The sequence below is a fragment of the Geotrypetes seraphini genome, chromosome 10, assembly GCF_902459505.1.
Source record: "Geotrypetes seraphini chromosome 10, aGeoSer1.1, whole genome shotgun sequence".
Lineage (NCBI taxonomy): Eukaryota > Metazoa > Chordata > Amphibia > Gymnophiona > Dermophiidae > Geotrypetes > Geotrypetes seraphini.
In genome coordinates this window covers 109,915,895-109,940,453 of record NC_047093.1, presented here as the reverse complement: position 1 = coordinate 109,940,453, position 24,559 = coordinate 109,915,895, and the positions used below count along the sequence as shown (strand labels likewise).

Sequence of the window (24,559 nt, the reverse complement as noted above, 5' to 3'; positions counted from 1 at the left end):
GCGGAGATGATGCGGTATATAAACCCAAGATTTAGATTAGATTAGATTAGATTAGATAGAGGCGCTGATAAAGTCCATCATTGATCACTTTGATGGACACAGTCTGATGAGGACCAGCCAGCACGGTTTCAACAAAGGCAGATATTGTTTGACAAACTTGCTGCACTTCTTCAAGGGAATAAACAGGCAGATAGACAAGGGCGACCTGGTCGACATTGTATATCTGGATTTTCAGAAGGCGCTCGACAAAGTTCCATATGAACAACTACTTTGGAAAATTGCGAGCCATGGAATCAAGGGTGAAATACTCACGTGGATTAAAATCTGGGTAGAGCAAGGAAACAGAGAGTGGGGGGTAAATGGACAATAGTCAGAGTGGAAGAGCGTCACTATGGGGTACCGCAGGGCTCGGTGCTTGGACCCGTGCTCTTCAACATCTTTATAAACGATCTGGACATTGGTACGCCGAGTGAAGTGATTAAATTTGCGGACGATACAAAGTTATTCAGAGTAATAAAGACACAGGGGGATTACGAAGATCTGCAACGTGACATAATCAAGCTTGAGAAATGGGCATCGACATGGCAAATGAGGTTAAATGTGGATTGTTGTAAAGTGATGCATGTCGGTAACAAAAATCTCATGCAGAAATACAGGATGTCCGGGCGGTACTTGGAGAAATCTCCCAGGAAAGAGACTTGGGAGTTCTGATCGACAAATCGACGAAGCCGTCCGCACAATGTGCGGCGGTGGCGAAAATGGCGAACAGAATGCTAGGAATGATAAAGAAGGGGATCACGAACAGATCGGAGAAGATTATCATGCTGCTGTATCGGGCCATGGTGTGCCCTCACCTGGAGTATTGCGTCCAGCACTGGTCACTGTACATGAAGAAGGACACGGTACTACTCAAAAGAGTCCAGAGAAGAGCGACTAAAATGGTTAAGGGGCTGGAGGAGTTCTCGTACAGTGAGAGATTAAAGAAACTGGGCCTCTTCTCCCTTGAAAACATTCAAAATACTGAAGGGAATAGACTTAACAGATAAAGACAGGTTGTTCACCCTCTCCAAGGTAGGGAGAATGAGAGGGCACTCTCTAAAGTTGTTAGGGGATAGATTCCGTACAAACAAAAGGAAGTTCTTTTTCATCCAGAGAGTGGTAGAAAAGTGGAACGCTCTTCCAGAGTCTGTTATAGGGGAAAACACCCTCCAGGGATTCAAGACAAAGTTGGACAAGTTCCTGCTAAACTGGAGCGTACGCAGGTGAGGCTGGACTCATTTGGAGCACTCTTCTTTGACCAGGGGGCCGCTGTGTGAGCGGACTGCTGGGCACGATGGACCACTGGTCTGACCCAGCAGCGGGCAATTCTTATGTTTTTATGTACCAGTCTGTAATTTCCCGAAACTACCCTGGAACCTTTTTAAAAATTGGCATAACATTAGCCACACTCCAATCTTCAGGCACTACAAACGATTTTAACTACAGGTTACAGATCACTAACAGCAGATCAGCAAATTTATGGCTGGCGGACAGGAAACAGAGGGTTGGAGTAAAGGGCCATTACTCAGACTGGCAATGGGTCACGAGCAGAGTTCCGCAGGGGTCGGTGCTGGGACCGCTTCTGTTCAATATATTTATCAACGACCTGGAGGCGGGAACAAAATGTGAGGTTATTAAATTTGCAGATGACACTAAATTGTACAGCAGGGTCAAAACCATGGAGGACTGCGAAGACCTCCAAAAAGATCTGACAACGCTGGAAGAGTGGGCCAAAAAGTGGCAAATGAGCTTCAACATAGGGAAATGCAAGGTCATGCATGTTGGGAAAAAGAACCCGATGTTCACATACAAGATGGGGGGGATCACCACTAGGGGTGAGCACCCTTGAAAGAGACCTGGCAGTGACGGTAGACACAACATTGAAGGCGTCGGCGCAGTGCGCCACAGCCTCAAGAAAAGCAAACAAAATGTTGTGTATCATTAAGAAAGGTATCACAACCAGGACGAAGGAAGTCATCCTGCCACTGTATCGTGCAATGGTGCGCCCGCACCTGGAGTACTGTGTTCAATACTGGTCGCCGTACCTCAAGAAGGACATGGCGGTACTTGAGAGAGTCCAGAGAAGAGCTACTAAGCTAATAAAGGGTATGGGGGACCTTTCATATACTGACAGACTGAAAAAGCTGGGGCTTTTCTCACTGGAAAAGCGACGACTTAGAGGAGACATGATAGAAACCTTCAAGATCATGAAGGGCATAGAAAAAGTGGACAGGGACAGATTTTTCAAACTATGGGGAACCACAGGTACAAGGGGACACTCAGAGAAATTGAAAGGGGAGAGGTTTAGAACAAACGCCAGTAAATTCTTTTTCACCCAGAGGGTGGTGGATACATGGAACGCGCTACCAGAGGATGTGATAAGCAGAAGCACGCTACAGGGCTTCAAAGAAGGTCTGGACAGGTACCTGGAGGACAAAGGGATAGAGGGGTACAGATAAGAGTAGAAGTAAGGTTATAAGGATAGGATTAGAGGTAATTTATAAAATTAGTCAGAGACCATGTTCAGGCAGTGGGCCTGATGGGCCTTCGCAGGAGCGGACCGCTGGGCAAGATGGACCTCTGGTCTGCCTCAGCGGAGGCAACTTCTTATGTTCTTAAGTTCTTTCAAAGGGACATGTTGGGAGGAGTGTAATGGCAGGAATCTGGCAAGCTTCAACCTGGACATACTGCAGCCATAATCAAAGCTTTCCTAGAGGGAACTTAGATGCCGGTAGTTAGATCTGTTTGAGTTGCTTCAGAGTTCCACAAAATTGCTCAAACTGACAAAAAGACCCCTGGAGGATTTAAGGCATGACCCCCCCCCCCCCTTTACTACCCCAGTGGTCACGAACCCCTCCCACCACCCAAAGAGCGAATAAAAACCCCAAACCTATATGCTTCCTATCAGCTGAACGTGACAGAGGAATCCCCATTAGCTGAGACGTTTTCGGGAATTCCTGGTGGCTCAGCTGATGGGAATTCCCCCTGCCAGGATTAGCGAGCCATGGAGCCCTTCACCTCTCCCCCTGATATCCCTGGACTTCCCCTGACTTCCCTTTGACATCCCAGACCACCCTTGACATCCCCTGACATCTCCCTCCACCATCCCCCGATCAATCTTGGGCCCCCCCCCCCATCCCTGGACCTCTCTGTACCTTCGGATAAAAAAATGACAAGAGGGAAGCCCACTCCCTCCTGCTTACAGGGCCGAATGCTGTAAATGATGGGGCTTCCCCCATCCCATTGCATCTTGGGATAAAGTGGGAGGGGCAGAAGGCACTGGGTCTTGGAGTCATTCTAGACAAGGACCTCACATTTCATCAACAAATTAGTGCAGTTATGCAGAAATGTTTTCATAAGCTTAAGCTCATCCGTTCTCTCTCTTCTTTTCTTGAACCCCCCTCTATCAATATCCTGATTCACTCTCTTGCAATTTCAACCATAGATTACTGCAATGCTCTTTTTCAAGGTATAACCCAGAAAGAATCCACCATTTATAACTATTGCAAAACACTGCTATCAAATGAATCTATCATGCAAAAAAAATTGATCATGCACTCCTCTCCTCGACAAAGCACATTGGCTACCCATCACTCATCACCTCACCTATAAAATACTTCTCATCTTTAAAACAAAAAAACTCTAACCAACCAGCATTATCTCAAATAATGGAAGACATCAACGTACCCTTAAAAAAAGGATAAGGGAAGTAAAACCTATCAGAACCACTACATCTACCAAACCTATCACATCCGCTTCTGTTCCCTGTGCATATCTTAATACTAGATCTGTCAGGAATAAAGCTTTTTTAATTAAAGATTGGATCATCAGCAAGCAAACAGCCTGTCTTTTTCTAACGGAAACATGACTATTGTCTGAAGAAGATCCAATAATAATTGATCTTCTACCAGATAGTTTTAAAATTCTTATACTAAACCATGATGGAAGAAAAGGGGGAGGATTAACAATTATTCTTAAGGAAGGATTTGAGTTTGAACTATTGGATTCCAAAATGACCAATCAGTTAGAAATATTAGCCTGTAAAATTAGCAATAAGGAACTAGAAGAATCCCTCTCCTGCATATTATTTTATGTCCCAAAGGACTTTTGTGAATTTGTTCTACATAATTCAATTACTCCTTCATATAATATCATCGCAGGTGACATAAACTTACACCTAGATGAAGAGGACAACCCAGATGTGAAAGACTTTAAAAACTTTCTATCTTTGCTTAATTACAATCTCCCTTTACCCACACAAACACATGAAAAAGGTCATCACTTAGCTATGTCCACAAAGGAGATTTTAGACCCTTCCATCTCTCTACCTGATGGTACCTGGTGTCACGATATCTGGTCTGACCATTTTACTTATTACTTCAAGTTAAGACTCATTTAAAAACTAAAACACATCCTTGGATAAAAAGAGAATATCTCACAAGGGGTCATATCAATCTAGAAAAATATTGGTCACAAGCGGAGATAGGAGAAGGAGTCGATTTTTGGGATCACTGGATGAAAACCAGCACATCTATTTTAGATAAAATTGCCCCTAAACGAAATAGCAAAAGCTGCGCAAATAAATATAACAAATGGTTTGACAACGAACTTCTAAAATGAAACAACTAGTAAGATGACTAGAAAGAATTTGGAAAAAAAACAGGAAAATTGTCAGACCAAAAGAACATAAGAAGGTGCCTCCGCTGGGACAGACCAGAGGTCCATCCTGCCCAGCGGTCCACTCACGCGGCGGCCCACCAGGCCTATCGCCTGAACAGTGGTCCCAGACTAATTTTGTAACTTACCTCTAGTCCTCTAATCCTATCCTTATAACCTACCTCTACTCCTATCTGTACCCCTCAATCCCTTTGTCCTCTAGGTACCTATCCAAACCTTCCTTGAAGCCCTGTAGCGTGCTCCTGCTTATCACTTCTTCTGGTAGCGCGTTCCATATATCCACCACCCTCTGTGTGAAAAAGAACTTCCTGGCGTTTGTTCTAAACCTATCCCCTTTCAATTTTTCCGAGTGCCCCCTTGTACTTGTAGTTCCCCATAATTTAAAAAATCTGTCCCTATCTACTTTTTCTACACCCTTCATGATTTTGACGGTTTCTATCATGTCCCCTCGAAGTCTCCGCTTTTCCAGGGAGAAAAGCCCCAGCCTTTTCAGTCTGTCAGTATATGAGAGGTCCCCTATACCCTTTATTAGTTTGGTTGCTCTTCTCTGGACTCTCTCAAGTACCGCAATGTCCTTTTTGAGGTACGGCGACCAGTACTGGACACAGTACTCCAGGTGCGGGCGCACCATTGCACGATACAGTGGCAGGATGACTTTCTTCGTCCTGGTCGTGATACCTTTCTTAATGATACCCAACATTTTGTTTGCTTTTTTTGAGGCTGCCGCACACTGTGCCGACGCCTTCAAGGTTGTGTCTACCATCACTCCCAGGTCTCTTTCAAGGTTGCTCACCCCTAGTAGTGAGTTTCCCATTTTGTAAGTGAACATCGGGTTTTTTTTCCCTACATGCATGACCTTGCATTTCCCTATGTTGAAGCTCATTTGCCACTTTTTGGCCCACTCTTCCAGCGTTGTCAGATCTTTTTGGAGGTCTTCGCAGTCCTCCATGTTATTTACCCTGCTGAATAGTTTGGTGTCATCCGCAAACTTAATAACCTCACATTTTGTTCCTGCCTCCAGGTCGTTAATAAATATATTGAACAGGAGCGGTCCCAGCACCGACCCCTGCGGAATTCCGCTCGTGACCCATTGCTAGTCTGAGTAATGGCCCTTTACTTCAACCCTCTGTTTTCTGTCCGCCAGCCAGTTTTTAATCCATCGGTGGACCTCCCCTTGTACCCCGTGGTTCCATAGCTTCCTTAGCAGCCTTTCGTGTGGTACCTTGTCGAAGGCTTTTTGGAAGTCAAGTTAAATGATGTCTATGGATTCCCCTTTATCCACCTGTCTGTTGACCCCCTCAAAGAAGTATAATAAGTTCATGAGGCATGACCTGCCCTTGCAGAAGCCGTGCTGGCTCGACTTTAGTAGCCCATTTTCTTCTATGTGTTCCCAGATGCTGTCTTTAATCAGCGCTTCCATCATCTTACCCGGGACCGAGGTCAAGTTCACCGGCCTGTAGTTTCCTGGGTCTCCCCTTGAGCCTTTCTTGAAGATGGGTGTGACATTTGCTAGTTTCCAGTCTTCCGGAATCTCTCCAGTTTTTAAGGATAGGTTGCATATTTGTCGAAGTGGTTCAGCTATTTCGTTCCTTAGTTCCTTGAGTACCCTTGGGTGAATGCCATCTGGACCTGGCGATTTGTCGCTCTTTAGCCTGTCTATCTGCTTGAGGACATCCACCTTGCTCACCTCTAGTTGGACCAGATTTTCATCCTGTTTTCTCTTTGCGATCTCCTCGGGTTCCAGAATGTTAGTTGTGTCCTCCCTCGTGAAGACTGACGTGAAGAACTCGTTTAACCTGTCAGCTATCTCCTTTTCCTCTTTTACCACTCCCTTTCTGTCTCCATCATCCAAGGGTCCCACTTCCTCCCTTGCCGGTTGCTTCCCCTTGACGTACCTGAAGAATGATTTGAAGTTTGTTGCTTCCCCCGCCAGTCTCTCTTCATATTCTCTTTTTGCTTTCCTAACCACTCGGTGACACTCCTTTTGGTGTTTTTTATGTTCCTTTTGGTTGTCCTCTGATTGATCCTTTTTCCATTTTTTGAAAGATGCTTTCTTGTCATTTATCGCCTTTTTCACTGCATTTGGAGATCCAACATAAAAATCTACAAACAACTGATAAAAGACAAATGTAAAGCATTTTACTCTTCTAAAATCGACTTATCTAGCACTAGCACAAAAGGAATCAATACAAAAGAGCTGTTCAATTTAGTTAAGAATTTATTTGACACCAAACGCTACACTCAACTCGTGCACAGCAAATGATTTAGCACAGCATTTCGATTCAAAAATTAAAAACCTAAGAAACAACTGTTCGACAAATGACATTAATGAACATCAAATAGCTAACATACAAGGAAATGAAATACCAGCGGACATGATCTGGAGTTCCTTTCAAGATTTAGAATGGAATAATTATATCAAACTATATAACAAATACTCTTAAATCGTACTGTGTTTTGGACTCATGTCCCCCAAAAATTATGAAAGCAGCTCTATTAGACTTTAAACTATCTTTGTTGAATTACTTAACGGATAACCTAAAAAATGGAAAATTCCTCACTAATGATCTAGAAACAGGGACAAAGTGCGAAGTAATAAAATTTGCAGACGACACCAAACTATTTAGTGGAGTTAGGAATATAGAGGACTGCAAAGACTTACAAAGGGACCTGAACAAACTAGGAGAGTGGGCGACGAGATGGCAGAAGAAGTTTAATGTAGAGAAATGTAAAGTCTTGCATATAGGAAGCAGAAACCCGAAGTACAGCTATACGATGGGAGGGCAGGTAATGGGTGAAAGTATCCAAGAAAAGGACTTGGTAATAGTGGACAAGACAATGAAGCTGTTGGCACAGTACACAGCAGCCTCTAAGAAGGCGAATAGAATGCTAGGTACTGTCAAGAAAGGTATTACAACCAGAACGAAATAAGTTATCCTGCCGTTGTATTGGGTGATGGTGCTCCCGCATCTGGAGTACTGCGTCCAATATTGGTCGCCATGCCTTAAGAAGGATATGGTGATACTCGAGAGGGTTCATAAAAGAGCAACACGTTTGATAAAAGATATGGAAAACCTTTCATATGCTGAAAGATTAGAGAAATTGGGGTTCTTTTCCCTAAAAAAGAGGAGACTTAGAGGGGACATGATAGAGACTTACAAGATCATGAAAGGCATGGAGAAAGTGGAGAGGGACAGATTCTTCAAACGTTCAAAAACTACAAGAACGAGAGGGCATTTGGAAAAATTAAGAGGGGACAGATTCAGAACCAATGCTAGGAAGTTCTTCTTCACCCAAAGGGTGATAGACACCTGGAATGCACTTCCAGAGGCTGTGATAGGACAGAGTACGGTTCAAGAAGGGATTAGATAATTTCCTGAAGGAAAAGGGGATAGAAGGGTATAGATAGAGGATTACTATACAGGTCCTGGACCTGATGGGCCGCCGCATGAGCTGACTGCTGGGCTTGATGGACCTTTGGTCTGACCCAGCAGAGACACTGCTTATGTTCTTAATAATGGTCACATAATAATAACCCCAATTCCAAAAAATAGTAAAGAATCATCAGCACTAGTAACCAACTATAGACCAGTAGCATCCATCCCATTTATTGTAAAAATCATGGAAGGCTTGGTACACACCCAATTGATGAAATATCTTGATTAGTTCTCTCTCTTACATGAAACCCAATCTGGTTTTAGACCTTTGTTCAGCAATGAGACAGTAATTGCGGCTATCTTAGACAATCTGTGTCTCTTGTTTAGTAATAATAATAATAATTTTATTTCTTATATACCGCTATACCATAAGTTCAAAGCGGTTTACAATAAGATACATACGGTCAGAGAATGAGATGTAAGGAAAAAACAAGTCAAACTGGGATACAATTATAAATGGAAGAGAAACAAGTTGGTTTGAATCTAAAGGATGTATATAGTCAAAGATTAAGATACAAGGGGAAAAAAATTTGGGTTGGAATATCATCACAAAATGCCCTAATCATGCAATTTGTCATGAGCTCTGCCTTTGACTTAGTGGACCATGGGAAACTGCTACAATGCTTAGATGCAATTGGTATGAGGGAAGAGGTATTAGACTGGTTTTGAGGTTTCCTTATGTCCCGTACCTATCAAGTATGTTTCAACTATGATCTCTCCGATACCTGGAGCAATCCATCTGGCGTACCGCAGGGGTCACCACTATCCCCATTGCTTTTCAATGTCTACATGTCCTCATTAGGTGCGCAATTGACCTAGCTATTATTTAGTTACGCAGATGACTTTACGATCATCATACCATTTGCTAACTCTCTCTCGGAAGTTACTCCCAAGGCAACAGAAGTACTAAATTTGATGGAGCAATGGATGACTGAATTCAGATTGAAACTTAATTCAGAAAAAGCAAAATTTTTCGTACCCTCGCCACACCCGCTTGACATCAAAACATCACTATGCATCAATAAACTTAGTTATCCTATTCAGTATACTATGATGGTATTGGGTGTAACACTAGACCAGAGCCTAACCATGAAAGACCAGGTAAACTCCTTAATCAGAAAGGGCTTTTACACTCTCTGGAAGCTTCGGTTAATTAGAGCATATTTTGATATGTTAGCATTTAGAAATCTGGTACAATCCCTCGTACTGAGTCAACTTGATTACTGTAATATCGCCTATTTCAGTGTTTTTCAACCGCTGTTCCGCGGCACACTAGTGTGCCGCGAGATGTTGCCTGGTGTGCCGTACGGTCAGGGCCGCCATCAGGGCAGTACCACCAGTCTAGGGAGAGGGGCGGTCCGCCCCACGTGGACATGAGAGAGCTGGACGGGGGACCCGCGGAGTTCAATGCATCTCGAGCCGCGAGTCTCGTCTTCTGTTCCTGCCTGCCCTGCAGCTAACATATAACTGATCGCAAGCGTTCCCCGATGTCAGCGCTGACGTCGGAGGGAGGGCTTAAGCAAAGCCTGCCCTCCGACGTCAGCGCTGACGTCGGAGAATACTTCCGTTCGGCTATTTGTGCGCGGCAGGGCAGGCAGGAAGCAGAAGACAAGCCTTGCGGCTTGAGCTTCGTTTTGCTGAGAAAGTTGCAAAGATGGGCTGGGAGGCAAACACGGAACACAAAAGGGGGGAGGGAGTGCGTTTTGGACACAAGGCATGAACTTGGGAGAGAGGAAGGGAGGGAAAGAGATGCTGAGGTGGGGGAGGGAATGCGTTTTTGGACACAGAAGAAATTGACTTGGGAGAGAGGAAGGGAGGGAAAGAGATGCTGAGGTGGGGGAGGGAATGCGTTTTTGGACACAGAAGAAATGGACTTGGGAGAGAGGAAGGGAGGGAAAGAGATGCTGAGGTGGGGGAGGGAATGCGTTTTTGGACACAGAAGAAATGGACTTGGGAGAGAGGAAGGGAGGGAATGAGTGTTTGGACACAGAAGGCATGGACTTTGGAGAGAGGAAGGGAGGGAAAGAGATGGTTGTGTACACGGGGAATAGAAGAAAGGAGAATTTTTGGTCATAGGGAGGGAGTGAGGTATAGATAGTGGCATACCAGGGTGGGGGGGGGGGGCGGTCTGCCCCACCCCGGGTTTACGTCCCAAGGGGGTGCACAGCTGGCCACCCTCCAGTGTTGTCCCTAGGCCGGCAAACTGCGGCTCTTTAGCCACTTGAGTGCCACCGCCGCCAACGGTGTTGTTGGCGGTGGCAGCATTATAAAATACTTTCTTTGTGTTTATTTGATTCCTATTCAAGAGAATTACTTTATATATAGTCAATATAGGCACAGAGTTAAATTTTTTAACATTTTCTAATGGTGGTGTGCCTCGTGATTTTTTTCATGAAACAAGTGTGCCTTTGCCCAAAAAAGGTTGAAAAACACTGGCCTATTTGACAATTTCCCAAAAGAATATGTGACGATTACAACTAGTGCAAAATGCAGCAGTCAACTGATTTTTGGGCTGAAGAAGTTCGATCATGTGACAGCTGCATTGGCTGCAGATGGAGGCACGTGTGAAGTTTAAGTTTGGTTGTTTTTGCTTTAAGGTACTATTCGGTCTAGCCCCTAAATATATAACTGACCTTTTTTCTTTTTCAGCCAACAGATATAAGAGAAGCTCACATTTGAACTTTGTTTCCCCTCCAGTTAGAGGATGCAGACTCAAAAGACATCATCAACACCTTCTCTCACATCAGGCAGCATTATGGGGTAAAGATCTAGAACAATTGCTTACACCTACTATTTATGGGGAATTTAGGAAACGCCTAAAAACATATCTGTTCATGAAGTATCTAGGCAGCTGACCCATACAATTCTTTCCCCACAATAACTAATCCCTAGAGCTATTAATCACTAGCTTTTAACTCTGTTAAGTTCACTCAATTTGTACCATCTTTAATAATTGTAAATCGCATAGAACTTCACGGTCCTGCGGTATATAAACTGTTATTAAAAAATTATTATCATTCATAAATAAACCTTCAATCCCATTCTCATTGTCCAGGGCCTTCCGATCTAACAATCAAAACCTACTTTCCATACTGTCAATATGCAAACTGTTTTACGATACTACTCGCAAATCCATTTTTTCATTCACTGCCCCCTCTCTGTGGAATGCCCTCCCATTAGATCTTCGATTAGAGAACTCTCTTGAAAAATTTAAAGCCAACTTAAAAATTTTCTCTTTAAAGATGCCTTTACTCTTTAGTACCAGCTTTCGCTTCTCAAACCTTTAATTTTTGTGAAGCCTTGAAACATCAAACGCTTCTTCTGAAGCAAGCCCCATCCTAATGTTTTGCCACTCCCCATTTACCTTCCTTTTTTTATTAATTTTACTTTGATGTATTTTAAACAACCTTTCCCTCCCCCAACTTCCCTTTTGTTCTATGTACGTCAATGTGAATTTGTCTAGTATTTTTAATATTTGATAAAATATTGCTTTTATTTACCTAATTTAATTGTTTTCTACAATCTTTTTATATTGTACACCGTTTAGACACTTATTTTGATAGACGGTATATCAAAAATAAAGAAACTTGAAACTGTGCAGATCTGCCTAGTATTGGCCTTAATTTTTTTTATTTGAGATCCTCTGTGTTCATCCCATGCTTTTTTTTAAACTCTCCACCACCTCCCTCGGGAGCATATTCTAGGCATCCACCACCCTCTCTGAAAAGAAGGATTTCCTTACATTGCTCTTGAGTCTACCACCTCTCAACTTCAAATTATGTCCTCTGATTTTATCATTTTTCTTTCTCTGGAAAAGATTTTGTTCTACGTTAATACCTTTTAAGTATTTGAACGTCTGAATCATATCTCCCCTGTCACTCCTTTCCTCTAGGGAGTACATATTCAGGGCTTATCCCAGGACAAGCAGACAGCATAGTCTCACCCATGGGTGACATCACTGACAGAGCCCTGGTATGGACACTTCAATAGTGCATCGCCACTTTAATTTCTTAGAAAGTTTGTGATAGCCCACACCGTGCATACATGAGTGCTTTCCCGCCCGACATAGGTGCGCATACCTTCAGTTTCTTAGTTTCCACGGAGCTAAGAAGACATGTTCAATGGCCTTTTTTTTTTTGCTGCCTTCCCGCTCGCGTGGTTTGTGACTTTTTAGTCATTTTTCTCTTTATATCTTTTTGCTTTATTCTTTTCCGACTAAAACTTAAAAAAAAACCCAAACACCTCTTTTTCGCCATTTGCGAGTTTTTGGCCCGGCGGGGCCTTCTTGCCACCTCATCATAGAGTTTGATTTCGCTCTAGTGGTATTCCCGTCCATGTCACGCCCGCTGACAGGATTTTAAAAATGCAGTCGCTTCGCTTGGCCCATTTCCGTTACAGACCTGCACTCATGGTGCCTTCAGTGTCTCGGGCCCGAGCACTATATTGAGAAGTGTAAGCGCTGCTCTTCTTTACAGAAGGGAACTCTTCGGAATTGATTTTTGTGGCACCAAAAGTTATTCGGTGCCACCATGGAAGCGGAGCAGACATCAATACTGACTGCTTCTTCAACTAAATCCAGCAATGACACCAGTGTTGCAGTATAACATCCTGTTAGATAAGCCGGCTAAGAAGCCTTCCACTTCCCCCTCCAGAACGCAGGTCAAAGCTTCATTGAGCCAAGTCATGCCGACCTTGCAAAAGTCCTGAAAGCGCACGGTCCCGATCTCAACGAGTGCCTCTACATCGGCATCTTCTTCTCCGGACCATGTCGCTGCACCATTGGTACCAGCTAAAAAAAACCAAGGTACCGGTGCTTTCCTTGAAGCAAAAGATTGATGCACTGCTTCGGGACAAATTAGAGGAGCATTTTCAACTGTTGGTACCGACACCATTACTTCCCGTGTCGACACCGACTCTTCCGGTGCAGGTCCAGTCTGAGCATATCACGACACCGACCACACGCACCACTGAAACACCGGGGTTCACCAAGTATTTGTCTCGTCTCTCCAGGTCTTTGACATGGGGGTCGAAGCACATATCTTCCCGGTATCGGTCTTTCTTATCACAGTCTTCCATACCAGTGTCTCCAGTACCATCTTGTAAGGCTTTACATAAAAGTAAGCACCTTAAGACTTCGACACCGGATCGTCGACACTGTTCCCAACATCGATCTCCTTCACTACTGCAGGATTCGGATTTGTTTGGAGATTCTGACCCTCCATCACCCTTGTCTACTGAAGCTACCTCCTCTGCATCAGGCTCTCCGCAAAGATCTCCTACCAAGGCTTCATCTCTTTCAGAACAAATTTCATTTTCAAAATTCATTCAACAGATGGGGAAAGATCTTTCCATTCCTTTAGAAGCAGATTCTAAATACAGTAAATAATTTTTGGAAACCCTGGACTATGAACAACCTCCCAAAGAAATACTTAAGTTACCTCTTCATGGCATTTTACGGGAGACTTTTTACAAGAACTTTGAGATTCCTCTTTCTATCCCAGTGGCACCTAAGAAGCTTGAGTCTCTTTACAAAATAGTGGCACTGCCTGGATTTGATAAACCACAATTGCCACACGAGTCACTTGTTGTGGAATCCACTTTAAAGAGGTCATCCTCCACCAGTGTTTATACATCCAGGCAGAGAGGGACGCACCATGGATAAATTTGGTAAGCGTCTATACCAGTACTCAATGCTTGCAAACAGATCAGGAAATTACAACTTCTTTTTTTCCTGCTATTTGAAACATCTTGTTAAACAGATTTCTGCTTACAAGCAGTACATTCCTGCCCGAAAGTCAAAAAGATTCCAACATCTTCTTTCCACAGTTTTGCATTACATGCTTACGACACCTTTGAACTCACTTCCAGAGCGGCAGCCATGTCTGTGGCTATGAGACGGTTATCGTGGCTTAGGGTGTCTGACCTCAATGTAAATCACCAGGACCATCTCACTATGCTTCATGTCTGGGTGACGAGCTTTTTGGACCATCTACCGACACTGGCACACAAAAGCTTTCTGCCCATGAGACCAGATGGAATACTTTGGTCAAGCCTAAGAAGAAACTTCCTGTTCAATCTTTTAAACCTGCTCCTTCATACCAATGCGGATTTTCTGCCAAGGCTTCTGCTCCTCCTCGTCCTCCACCGAAAAGACAGAAGCAGCAACCATGTCAGGTAAAAACCTAAAACCTGCCCAGCCCTTTTGACATGTTTCTCAAGAGCATAGTCACAGTACCACTGCTGCAATCTCTCCCTCAGCCTGTAGGAGGCCGGCTTCAGTATTACATCAATCGTTTGGAGCTCATCACTTCCGATCTCTGGGTATTAAACATCATTCGCCAGGGTTATATTCTTCACTTCACAACTCTCCCTCCAGATCATCCTCCAAGAGAGTCTGTTTCCAACCCTGTGGAGTCCTCTCTTCTTCTTTGGGAGGTTCAAGCCCTTCTTCTCCTCAATGCTATCGAGGAAGCAAAACCATGGATTTTATTCCACTCCATCTCCAACCTGTTGACGGCAACGAGCGACTTCAAAACTTTTCGAAAATAAATCAAAACCCTACTTTTCAAAAAATTTATCCAGAAATCTTAACCCAACCCTTCCCCCTCCTCCTAGATAAATTCTCCCCCAAAACCTCCACTTAAATAATCTCTTCCTCCCCAAAACACCAACCAAGTATTCAGATCCCTGAAATGTAATGTAATCTTATTTGTACTCTAACTGTAATCTATTTGTTATATCACACAGTAACGTACAGTCAATTTAATATCCAATTTGCAAGTTCTTCCGGAATTAATCCAGGTACCTCTCATCCCTTGTAACCAAAAAAAAAAACAACACCCCAAAACTGTTGTAACTTCACTGGAAATGTCCAGTTAGCTCTTTTGTAATCCACCTTGAACTGCAAGGTATAGGCGGAATAGAAGTCCCTAATGTAATGTACTTCTTGGTTCCAAAGAAGATGGGAGGACTTCGCCCAATTCTGGATCTCAGGGCCCTCAACAAATTTCTGGTCAGGGAGAAATTTTGCATGCTTTCTCTATCCATCCTCTATCCCCTCAAAATGACTGGCTATGCTCTCTGGATCTCAAGGAAGCCTATACTCGTATACCGATTCATCTGGTTTCCTGCAAATACCTTTGTTTCTAAGTGAATCACTGTCATTACTAGTACAAGGTACTTCCGTTCAGCCTGGCTTCTTCTCCAAGGGTCTTCACGAAGTGCCTGATTGTAGTAGCGGCAGCCTTACAATATCACAGTCCCTTACCTGGACGATTGGTTGATCAAGGCTCATTCATCTCAGGATGTTGCTCTGGTGACGACTCACACCATCTCCTTTCTTCAAGCCTTGGGCTTCGAGATCAATTTTCCCAAATCCAACCTTCATCCGACTCAACGTCTACAGTTCATTGGGGCCATTTTATGAGGGCGTTTCTTCCTCTAGATCATCAAAACGCACTTCTTTACCTGTCAGCAGCTGTTTCGCATCAACACAATCTCAGCAAAGCGCTTGATAGTTCTCCTAGGCCACATGGCCTCCACAGTCCATGTTACACCACTTGCCAGACTGCATCTTCAAACTCCTCAGTGGACTCTCGCTTCTCAGTGGTCTCAAGCAACAAATCGTCTCTCACAGCATATTTCTGTAACCTCATCTCTTCCAACCGTCGCTTCACTGGTGGGTGACCACCTCTAATCTCTCCAGAGGTCTTCTTTTCCACTTACCTCCTCATCAAAAGGTGTTGACGGACGCATCTCCTTATGCCTGGGGAGCACAGCCTTCAAACCCAAGGTCATTGGTCACCAGGGAGCGCAAATTTCACATAAATTTACTCGAGCTCGAGCTCAACACTCAAAGCTTTCCAACATCTCTTGAGCCCTCAAGTCCTCCTCCTTCGCACAGACAATCAAGTAGCAATGTACTGCATAAACAAGCAAGGAGGCATGGTATCTCTCCTGTTATGTCAAGAGGCCCAGAAAATCTGGCTTTAAGCGACTGCCCGCAACATTTTCTTGAAGGTAGTCTACATTCAGGGGGAGCAGAATTTCTTAGCAGATAACCTCAGCAGAATTTTTCAACCTCACGAATGGACACTCAGCTCTGCAGCTCTCCGTCCCATCTTTGCACAATGGGGCACTCCACAAGTGGACTTATTTGTGGCTCCCCACAATCGAAAGTTACCCCAGTTCTGCTCCAGACTATACCGTATTTTCGCGGATATAACGCGCGCGTTATACGCGTTTTTACCTACCGCGCATACCCCTCGCGCGTTATACGCGTGAGCGCGGTATACAAAAGTTTTTCTACATAGTTCCCACCCCGCCCAACGCCCGATTCACCCCCCCCAGCAGGACCACTCGCACCCCCACCCCGAACGACCGCTCGCACGCGCTCCCACCCGCACCCGCGATCGGAGCAAGAGGGAGCCCAAGCCCTCTTGCCCGGCCGACTCCCCGACAATATCGGGCCAGGAGGGAGCCCAAACCCTCCTGGCCACGGCGACCCCCTACCCCCACCCCGCACTACATTACGGGCAGGAGGGATCCCAGGCCCTCCTGCCCTCGACGCAAACCCCCCTCCCTCCAACGACTGCCCCCCCCAAGAACCTCCGACCGCCCCCCCAGCCGACCCGCGACCCCCCTGGCCTACCCCCACGACACCCCCACCCCCCTTCCCCGTACCTTTGCTAGTTGGCCGGACAAACGGGAGCCAAACCCGCCTGTCCGGCAGGCAGCCAACGACGGAATGAGGCCGGATTGGCCCATCCGTCCCAAAGCTCCGCCTACTGGTGGGGCCTAAGGCGCGTGGGCCAATCAGAATAGGCCCTGGAGCCTTAGGTCCCACCTGGGGGCGTGGCCTGAGGCACATGGGCCCAACCCGACCATGTGCCTCAGGCCGCGCCCCCAGGTGGGACCTAAGGCTCCAGGGCCTATTCTGATTGGCCCACGCGCCTTAGGCCCCACCAGTAGGCGGAGCTTTGGGACGGATGGGCCAATCCGGCCTCATTCCGTCGTTGGCTGCCTGCCGGACAGGCGGGTTTGGCTCCCGTCTGTCCGGCCAACTAGCAAAGGTACGGGGAAGGGGGTGGGGGTGTCGTGGGGGTCGGCCAGGGGGGTCGCGGGTCGGCTGGTGGGGCGGTCGGAGGTTCTTGGGGGGGGGCGGTCGTTGGAGGGAGGGAGGGGGGTTTGCGTCGAGGGCAGGAGGGCCTGGGATCCCTCCTGCCCGTAATGTAGTGCGGGGTGGGGGTAGGGGGTCGCCGTGGCCAGGAGGGTTTGGGCTCCCTCCTGGCCCGATATTGTCGGGGAGTCGGCCGGGCAAGAGGGCTTGGGCTCCCTCTTGCTCCGATCGCGGGTGCGGGTGGGAGCGCGTGCGAGCGGTCGTTCGGGGTGGGGGTGCGAGCGGTCCTGCTGGGGGGGGGTGAGTCGGGGGTCGGGCGGGGTGGGGGGAGGGGGTCGCCGTGGCCAGGAGGGTTTGGGCTCCCTTCTGGCCCGATATTGTCGGGGAGTCGGCGGTCCTTCGGGGTGGGGGTGCGAGTGGTCCTGCCGGGGGGGGGGCAGGGCAGGGCGGGTAAACGGAGAGTCGGGACAGCGCACGGAGAGTCGGGGAGGGCAAAAGGAGAGTCGGGGTGGCCAGAGGAGAGTCGGGGCGGGCGAAAGGAGAGTCGGGGTGGCCAGAGGAGAGTCGGGGCGGGCGAAAGGACAGTCGGGCAGCATGCGCGTTATACCCGTGAGCGCGGTATACAAAAGGTTTTATACATAATATTGTGGTTTCTGCGCGCTATACCCGTGTGCGCGTTTTACACGGGTGCGCGTTATATCCGCGAAAATACGGTACTCTTCTCACTGTCTGGAAGCAGATGCGTTTCTGCTGGATTGGATGGAAATGTTTCTTTTTTTTTTTTTTTTAATTTTTGTTCTTTTACAAATTGTTAAACAACAATTTAGTGGAAATAAACAATTGAAATAAGAAACAAATAAAACAAATTATAAAATAATTCCACATTAGTACCAATATCAAAGTCCACAATCTGGGGAGAGAGAATACATTACCTCTAAGGGAAGTTGGTTTTCAAGAATAGTTCAAAATTAAATCACATTACAGAGTGCAGTTGGATTCAGTTAACTAACGGCCTGGTTGAGAGACTCCATGGAGGCCTCTGAAGTTCTTTCAGCTGCCTTACCCTCAAGAAAAAAGTTCAACTGATCAGGTTCATAAAATATATATCTAATACTCTGATAGGTAACGCAGCATTTACAAGGAAAATGTAACTGAAAAGTTGCTCCCATACTCAAAGTTGACTGACGATAAGCCAGGAATTTCTTTCATCTGGCTTGTGTCCATTTTGAAACATCAAGAAACATTGAAATTTTGAATCCATGAAATTCCACATTATCAGTCTTCTAGAATAGACGGAGAATTGCCTCCTTATCCTGGAAAAAAACGAAGGTTACCAATAAGGTTGCTCTAGTAATTATTTCTTCTTGTTGAGATGTTTCCAACATACCAGTGAGATCCAAATCTCCTGGTACTGTTCCTTTGCCTTTATCCTTTTTAGAAATATTCAAATAATATAGCTTTTGTAATGGTGGCATGTTATTTTCGGGAAATTTCAATACTGATTTTAAGAAGGAATGAAATAAATCTCTCGATGTTTGAAATTTGGAGACAGGAAAATTTAAAAGTCTAAGGTTCAAACTTCTATTTGCATTCTCCAAATTTTCCATTTTCCTAGTAAGCAAACACTTTTCCTTCAATTGTAAATTAGTGGAAACCTTCACTTCTAGCATTGATTTTTCTTCTTAGCTCAAGACAATGGATCCCCAGAGCCTCAGCATTCGAACCCATCCCAACCTACTACACCTTGAACAGAATCGCCAAACCAGGCAAACTACCTCAATCCTTCAGCATCCTCCATGACTACAAGGAATCAGGCCCCTTCCCAATCTCCGTGGTCAATACCTCCAGACACTTCCCTAGACCATCACAAAAAAGAAACAGACTCCTAAAAAGCCTACCAATTACCCAACACACAACCCCCTCAGAACACTACACAATCACTGGTGCCTATCTAAACACTCGCTCAGCTAGAAACAAAACCCAACTGATTAAAGATTGGCTAGAAGAAACCCAACTCGACATTCTTCTCCTAACTGAAACATGGCTAATTTCCGATCAGGACATCATCATTGGAGATCTACTCCCTGCAAACTACAAAATCATTCCGCTATCACGACATACCAGGAGAAGAGGTGGCCTAGCAATAATCCTCAAAGATCACTTCCAATTCCAAACCCTAGACTCCAAAATGACTAAAGACCTGGAAATCCTCTCCTGTAAACTATTCAAAGCAGACTGCAAAGATTACCTGACCATAACAGTATTCTACACCCCCCCTAACAAATACAACCAAGCTAAAGAAGATTTCTATGAATTCCTCCTCGCAAATTCCACCGCCGGCACTCACACCCTTCTTGCTGGCGACATAAATCTACACCTGGAACAGGCAGAGAATTCCAACGTTTCAGATCTTTTCTCCTTCCTAACATCCCTAGGATACTCTAAACCATCCCCAACCAAAACACATACCAAAGGACATCACTTAGACCTGATCTCATTCCTCCCCAATTCCTCCCCTACCCCCCCCCCCAGCATAAGCTTCAAAGACGAAACCTGGACCCCCACCCCTTGGTCAGATCACCTCCGATGCAACTTTAACTTACACTGGCTCAAAAAACAAAGCCAAAGGACTCCAAGAACTACTCACAAAGAAAAAACAATATGGACTAGAGGTCAATTAAACCCTGAAAAATTCTGGTCCCACTACGACCCAACATCCACCACAGACCCAAACCCCAACTTCATCCCAGGCTGGAACAACTTCAGCACCCAGGTTCTAAATGACCTGGCCCCACTGAAACCCTATAAGAAAAAACACCGCTCATCTGCCAACTGGTTTGACGCCAACCTACTAGCTCTGAAACGAGAAGTACGCAAACTAGAAAGAATCTGGTGCAAATCCGGCACAGATACAGATAGATATGCCTGGCGTACTAAAGTTACCGAATACAAAAAAATGATCAAGGAGAAACGCTCCAAATATTATGCCCAATCAATCAACACCCCAACCCTGAACAGCAATAAACTCTTCAGACTTAACTCATTATTTGACATCAACTCATATAAAAGCTCCCCCACAGACCTTCCACCCTCCCCAACAAACCTAGCTGACTACTTCGCCAACAAAATTCACAACCTAAAAACCTCTCTCGCAACAACAAGCACCAGCCCATCAACCCTTCTGCCCACCCCAAACAATGAAGGTATTACCGCCGACATGACCTGGAATCGCTTTGAGAACCCAGACTGGAACCTATTACTACAGCTATATACTAAATATGCCAAATAAAATTGCCTTCTAGACAATTGCCCACCCTCCATCATTAAAATAGCCCCCCCCCCCTTTCAAAGTGGAGCTCTTCAACTGAATTACCCTCTGCCTGACCACTGGCTACTTCCCACTGGAACTTGGCCACATCCTCATATCTCCAACCATCAAAAACCCCAAAGAACCACTCCACAACCACCAACTACAGACCCATCGCCAACATACCCTTCTTCCTCAAGATTATGGAATGCCTTGTAAACCAGGACCTCATGTCTTACCTCGATAAATTTAACATCCTTCATGATTCCCAGTCTGGATTCCGCACTAACTACAGCACGGAAACCGTCCTAGCATCTCTAACCAACTACCTCCTCCAACTATTCTCACAGGGAAACAGTGCCCTAATACTCCAGTTTGACCTCAGTAGTGCCTTTGACCTGGTAGACCATGACATTCTACTCAACTACCTCGATTCCATAGGCATTTCGGGACAGGAACTAACCTGGCTCACAGGCTTCTTAAAAAACCGCACCTACCAAGTACACAACGAGGGAACCTACTCCCACACCTGGTCCAACCCCTGTGGAGTTCCACAAGGCTCCCCCATATCACCTTCCCTATTCAATATCTACATGACTTCACTGGGACACATGTTATCTGACCGAAAGTTGAAATCCTACATCTACGCAGATGACATCACAATTGTCATCCCCATCTACTCATTCTCGCAAAAAACAGAGCAACACATCTCATCAGTACTTACCATGGTCGAACACTGGACCACTCAGTCCAAACTGAAACTAAATCCAGAAAAGACTAAACTCTTCCTAGCAAGTCCCAACCACAAATTAACGAACACCACCTTACAACTCAACGGCCTAACTTACCCTATTAACCCCACCATCAAAATCCTTGGAGTCATCCTAGACCGCTGCCTGACCTTCGAAGACCACACCAACACCCAGGTCAAAAAATGCTTTTATACCCTCTGGAAACTCCGTACCATCAAACATTACTTCGACTTCCCCTCCTTCAGACTGCTGGTCCAATCCCTAATCCTAAGCACACTGGATTACTGTAATATAATTTATATGGGCTCTTACAAGAAAACTATCAAACGACTGAGACTTATCCAAAACATCGCGGTCCGCCTAATCTTTGGCCTCAAAAAGTCAGACCATATCACCCCTTACTATAGAAAACTGCACTGGTTGCCAATAGAAGGGAGAGTCATCTTCAAATTCGCCTGCCTCTGCTTCAAAACCTTAACTGGCTTATCCCCGATTTATCTGTCTCACCACTTCGTGTTCCCTGGAACCACTCGCACGCGTAATGCCAACCTGTTTACCTACCCTTCCCCAAAGGGATGCACCTACAAAAGATTCCTCAATAGAACTCTCTCATACCATGCTGGCAGATGGACAAACTGCCTGACCACCCTCATCTCATCTGCCCCATCTTACTCATCCTTCAGGAAATCTCTCAAATTTTTCCTCTACGACAAATTTCTTGAACCTCCCTCATGACCAAATAATCAAATACTTCCATCCTATAACTGATTCTGGTTGTCTTCTTGACATTCACCACCCTGCATTGGTTTTGTACACTGCTTTGTTCTTTATAAGCCTCTCGCACTGCCTCTCCACTATATACATATCTCTGCTGTATAAGTACAGTCTCCTGCATGGTAAATCTACACTGTTCTTTGCTGTATAAACACCTTTACTGAATATGTTCTTTGCTGTATAAACACCTGTGCTGAATATGTACAGTTCTCATTGTATCTTCGCTGTAAATGTACAGTCTGTTACACTGTAAACCGCTTTGAACTGTTTGTGGTACTGCGGTATATAAAAATAAAGTTATTATTATTATTATTTTTCTAAATTGTCCATTCTATCGAACTGTTTTTGAAATTTCTCTTCAAAGATTTTAAATTGAGTGTTAGTATGAGGTAACAAATTGAGAGCATACCTTATGTAGAAATTCCAAACCACTCCAAAGGAAATGTTTCTCTATGCATTCCCTCCCACTCCTCTCATGTTGAAGACTCTTTTCAAACTCAAGAGTGAGGCGGCCACCATGATTCTAATTGCTCCTCAGTGGCCCAGACAACATTGGTTCTCCCTTCTACTTCAACTCAGCACCAGGGAGCCAATACCTCTACCAATTTTTCCTACTCTGCTTACTCAGAATCACAGATCTCTTCTACACTCCAACCTGCAAGCATTACACCTGACAGCTTGGTTTCTCTCGGGCTGAATCCATCTCAATTACATCTCTTTCAGCCTGTCCGCAATATTATTGATGCCTCTAGAAAAACCAGCCACTCAACAATGTTATCAACAAAAGTGGAGTCATTTTTCTTCCTGGTGTCTTCTTCATCATCACGATCCAATTTCCTTGTCAGTTGAACTGGTGTTGGATTATCTGCTTCATCTGTCTGACTCTGGACTCAAATCTACATCTATTACAGTTCATCTCAGTGCTGTTACAGCTTTTCACCATCTAGTCGAAGGTAAACCTCTAACAGCTTATCCTTTGGTCTCCAGATTTATGAACGGACTTTTCAATGTGAAACCACCTCTCAAACCTCCTCCAGTAGTCTGGGACCTTAATGTGGTTCTTTCCAGGTTAATGAAGCCTCCATTTGAACCAGTGGCCAAGGCTCATCTCAAATTTTTCTCATATCTCTCACATCGGCCAGGAGAGTCAATGAGCTGCAAGCTTAATGGCAAGTTGCAAGCGTAGAGCTTGACCTCGGTCCCGGGAAAGATGATGGAAGCGCTGATTAAAGACAGCATCTGGGAACACATCGAAAACAATTGGCAGCTAAAGTCAAGCCAGCATGGCTTCTGCAAGGGCAGATCATGCCTCACGAACTTATTATACTTCTTTGAGGGGGTAAACAGCCAGGTGGATAAAGGGGAATCAATAGACATCATTTACCTTGACTTCCAAAAAGCCTTCGACAAGGTACCACACTGACAGACTGAAAAAGCTGGGGCTTTTCTCGCTGGAAAAGCGACGACTCAGAGGAGACATGATAGAAACCTTCAAGATCATGAAGGGCATAGAAAAAGTGGACAGAGACAGATTTTTCAAATTATGGGGAACCACAAGTACAAGGGGGCACTCAGAGAAATTGAGAGGGGAAAGGTTTAGAACAAATGCCAGGAAGTTCTTTTTCACCCAGAGGGTGGTGGATACATGGAACGCGCTACCGGAGGATGTGATAGGCAGAAGCACGCTACAGGGCTTCAAGGAGGGTCTGGACAGGTACCTGGAGGACAAAGGGATAGAGGGGTACAGATAAGAGTAGAAGTAAGGTTATAAGGATAGGATTAGAGGTAATTTATAAAATTAGTCAGAGACCACTGTTCAGGCAGTGGGCCTGATGGGCCTTCGCGGGAGCGGACCGCTGGGTGAGATGGACACCAGGCAAATATTCTCACAACCCATCCACCTCCCCTGGTTGGCTTCTTAGCTGCTTTATCTGAACTGAGGGACCACGCACCTACGTCGGGCGGGAAGACACCCACGGCAGAGTGGGGTGGGCTATCGCAAACTTTCTAAGAAATTAAATTGGCGATGCAATTTTGAAGTGTCTACCAGGGCTCAGTCAGTGACGTCACCCATGTGTGAGAATATCTGCCTGCTGTCCCTGGATAACACCCGTTACGGTAAGTAACTGTGCTTTCCAGTCTCTTCTCATACGTCTTTTGGCGCAAACCTACCATTTTTGTCGCCCTCCTCTGGACCGCTTCAAGTCTTATTATGTTCTTCAGATACGGTCTCCAAAACTGAACACAGTATTCCAATTGGGCCTCACCAACAACCTGTACAAGGGCGTCAACACCTTCTTTCTTCTACTGTTTAAGCCTCTTTTTATTCAGCCACGCATCCTTCTGACAACAGCCACTGCCTTGTCACACTGATCTTCGGACACTATCACCCCAAGGTCCCTCTCCCCATCCATGCATATCAGCCTCTAACCTCTCAGCATATATGGTTCCTTCC

General features: G+C 45.3%; 1 protein-coding gene across 8 annotated transcripts in view; it reads left to right on the top strand.

Annotated features, from left to right (window-relative positions):
• Positions 1-24,559, top strand: part of ZNF618 (zinc finger protein 618) — a 771,796-nt gene that overhangs the window by 633,218 nt on the left and 114,019 nt on the right. For 5 of the 8 annotated variants that reach the window (XM_033960461.1, XM_033960460.1, XM_033960458.1 and 2 more), the window contains one exon: positions 10,851-10,913. The exons of 2 other annotated variants lie outside the window; for them this stretch is intronic. In XM_033960461.1, the coding sequence (XP_033816352.1) occupies positions 10,851-10,913 (63 nt within the window). Of the gene's footprint in view, positions 1-10,802; positions 10,914-24,559 lie in introns of all 8 variants that reach the window. One more of the 8 variants, XM_033960466.1, reaches the window with a different exon arrangement.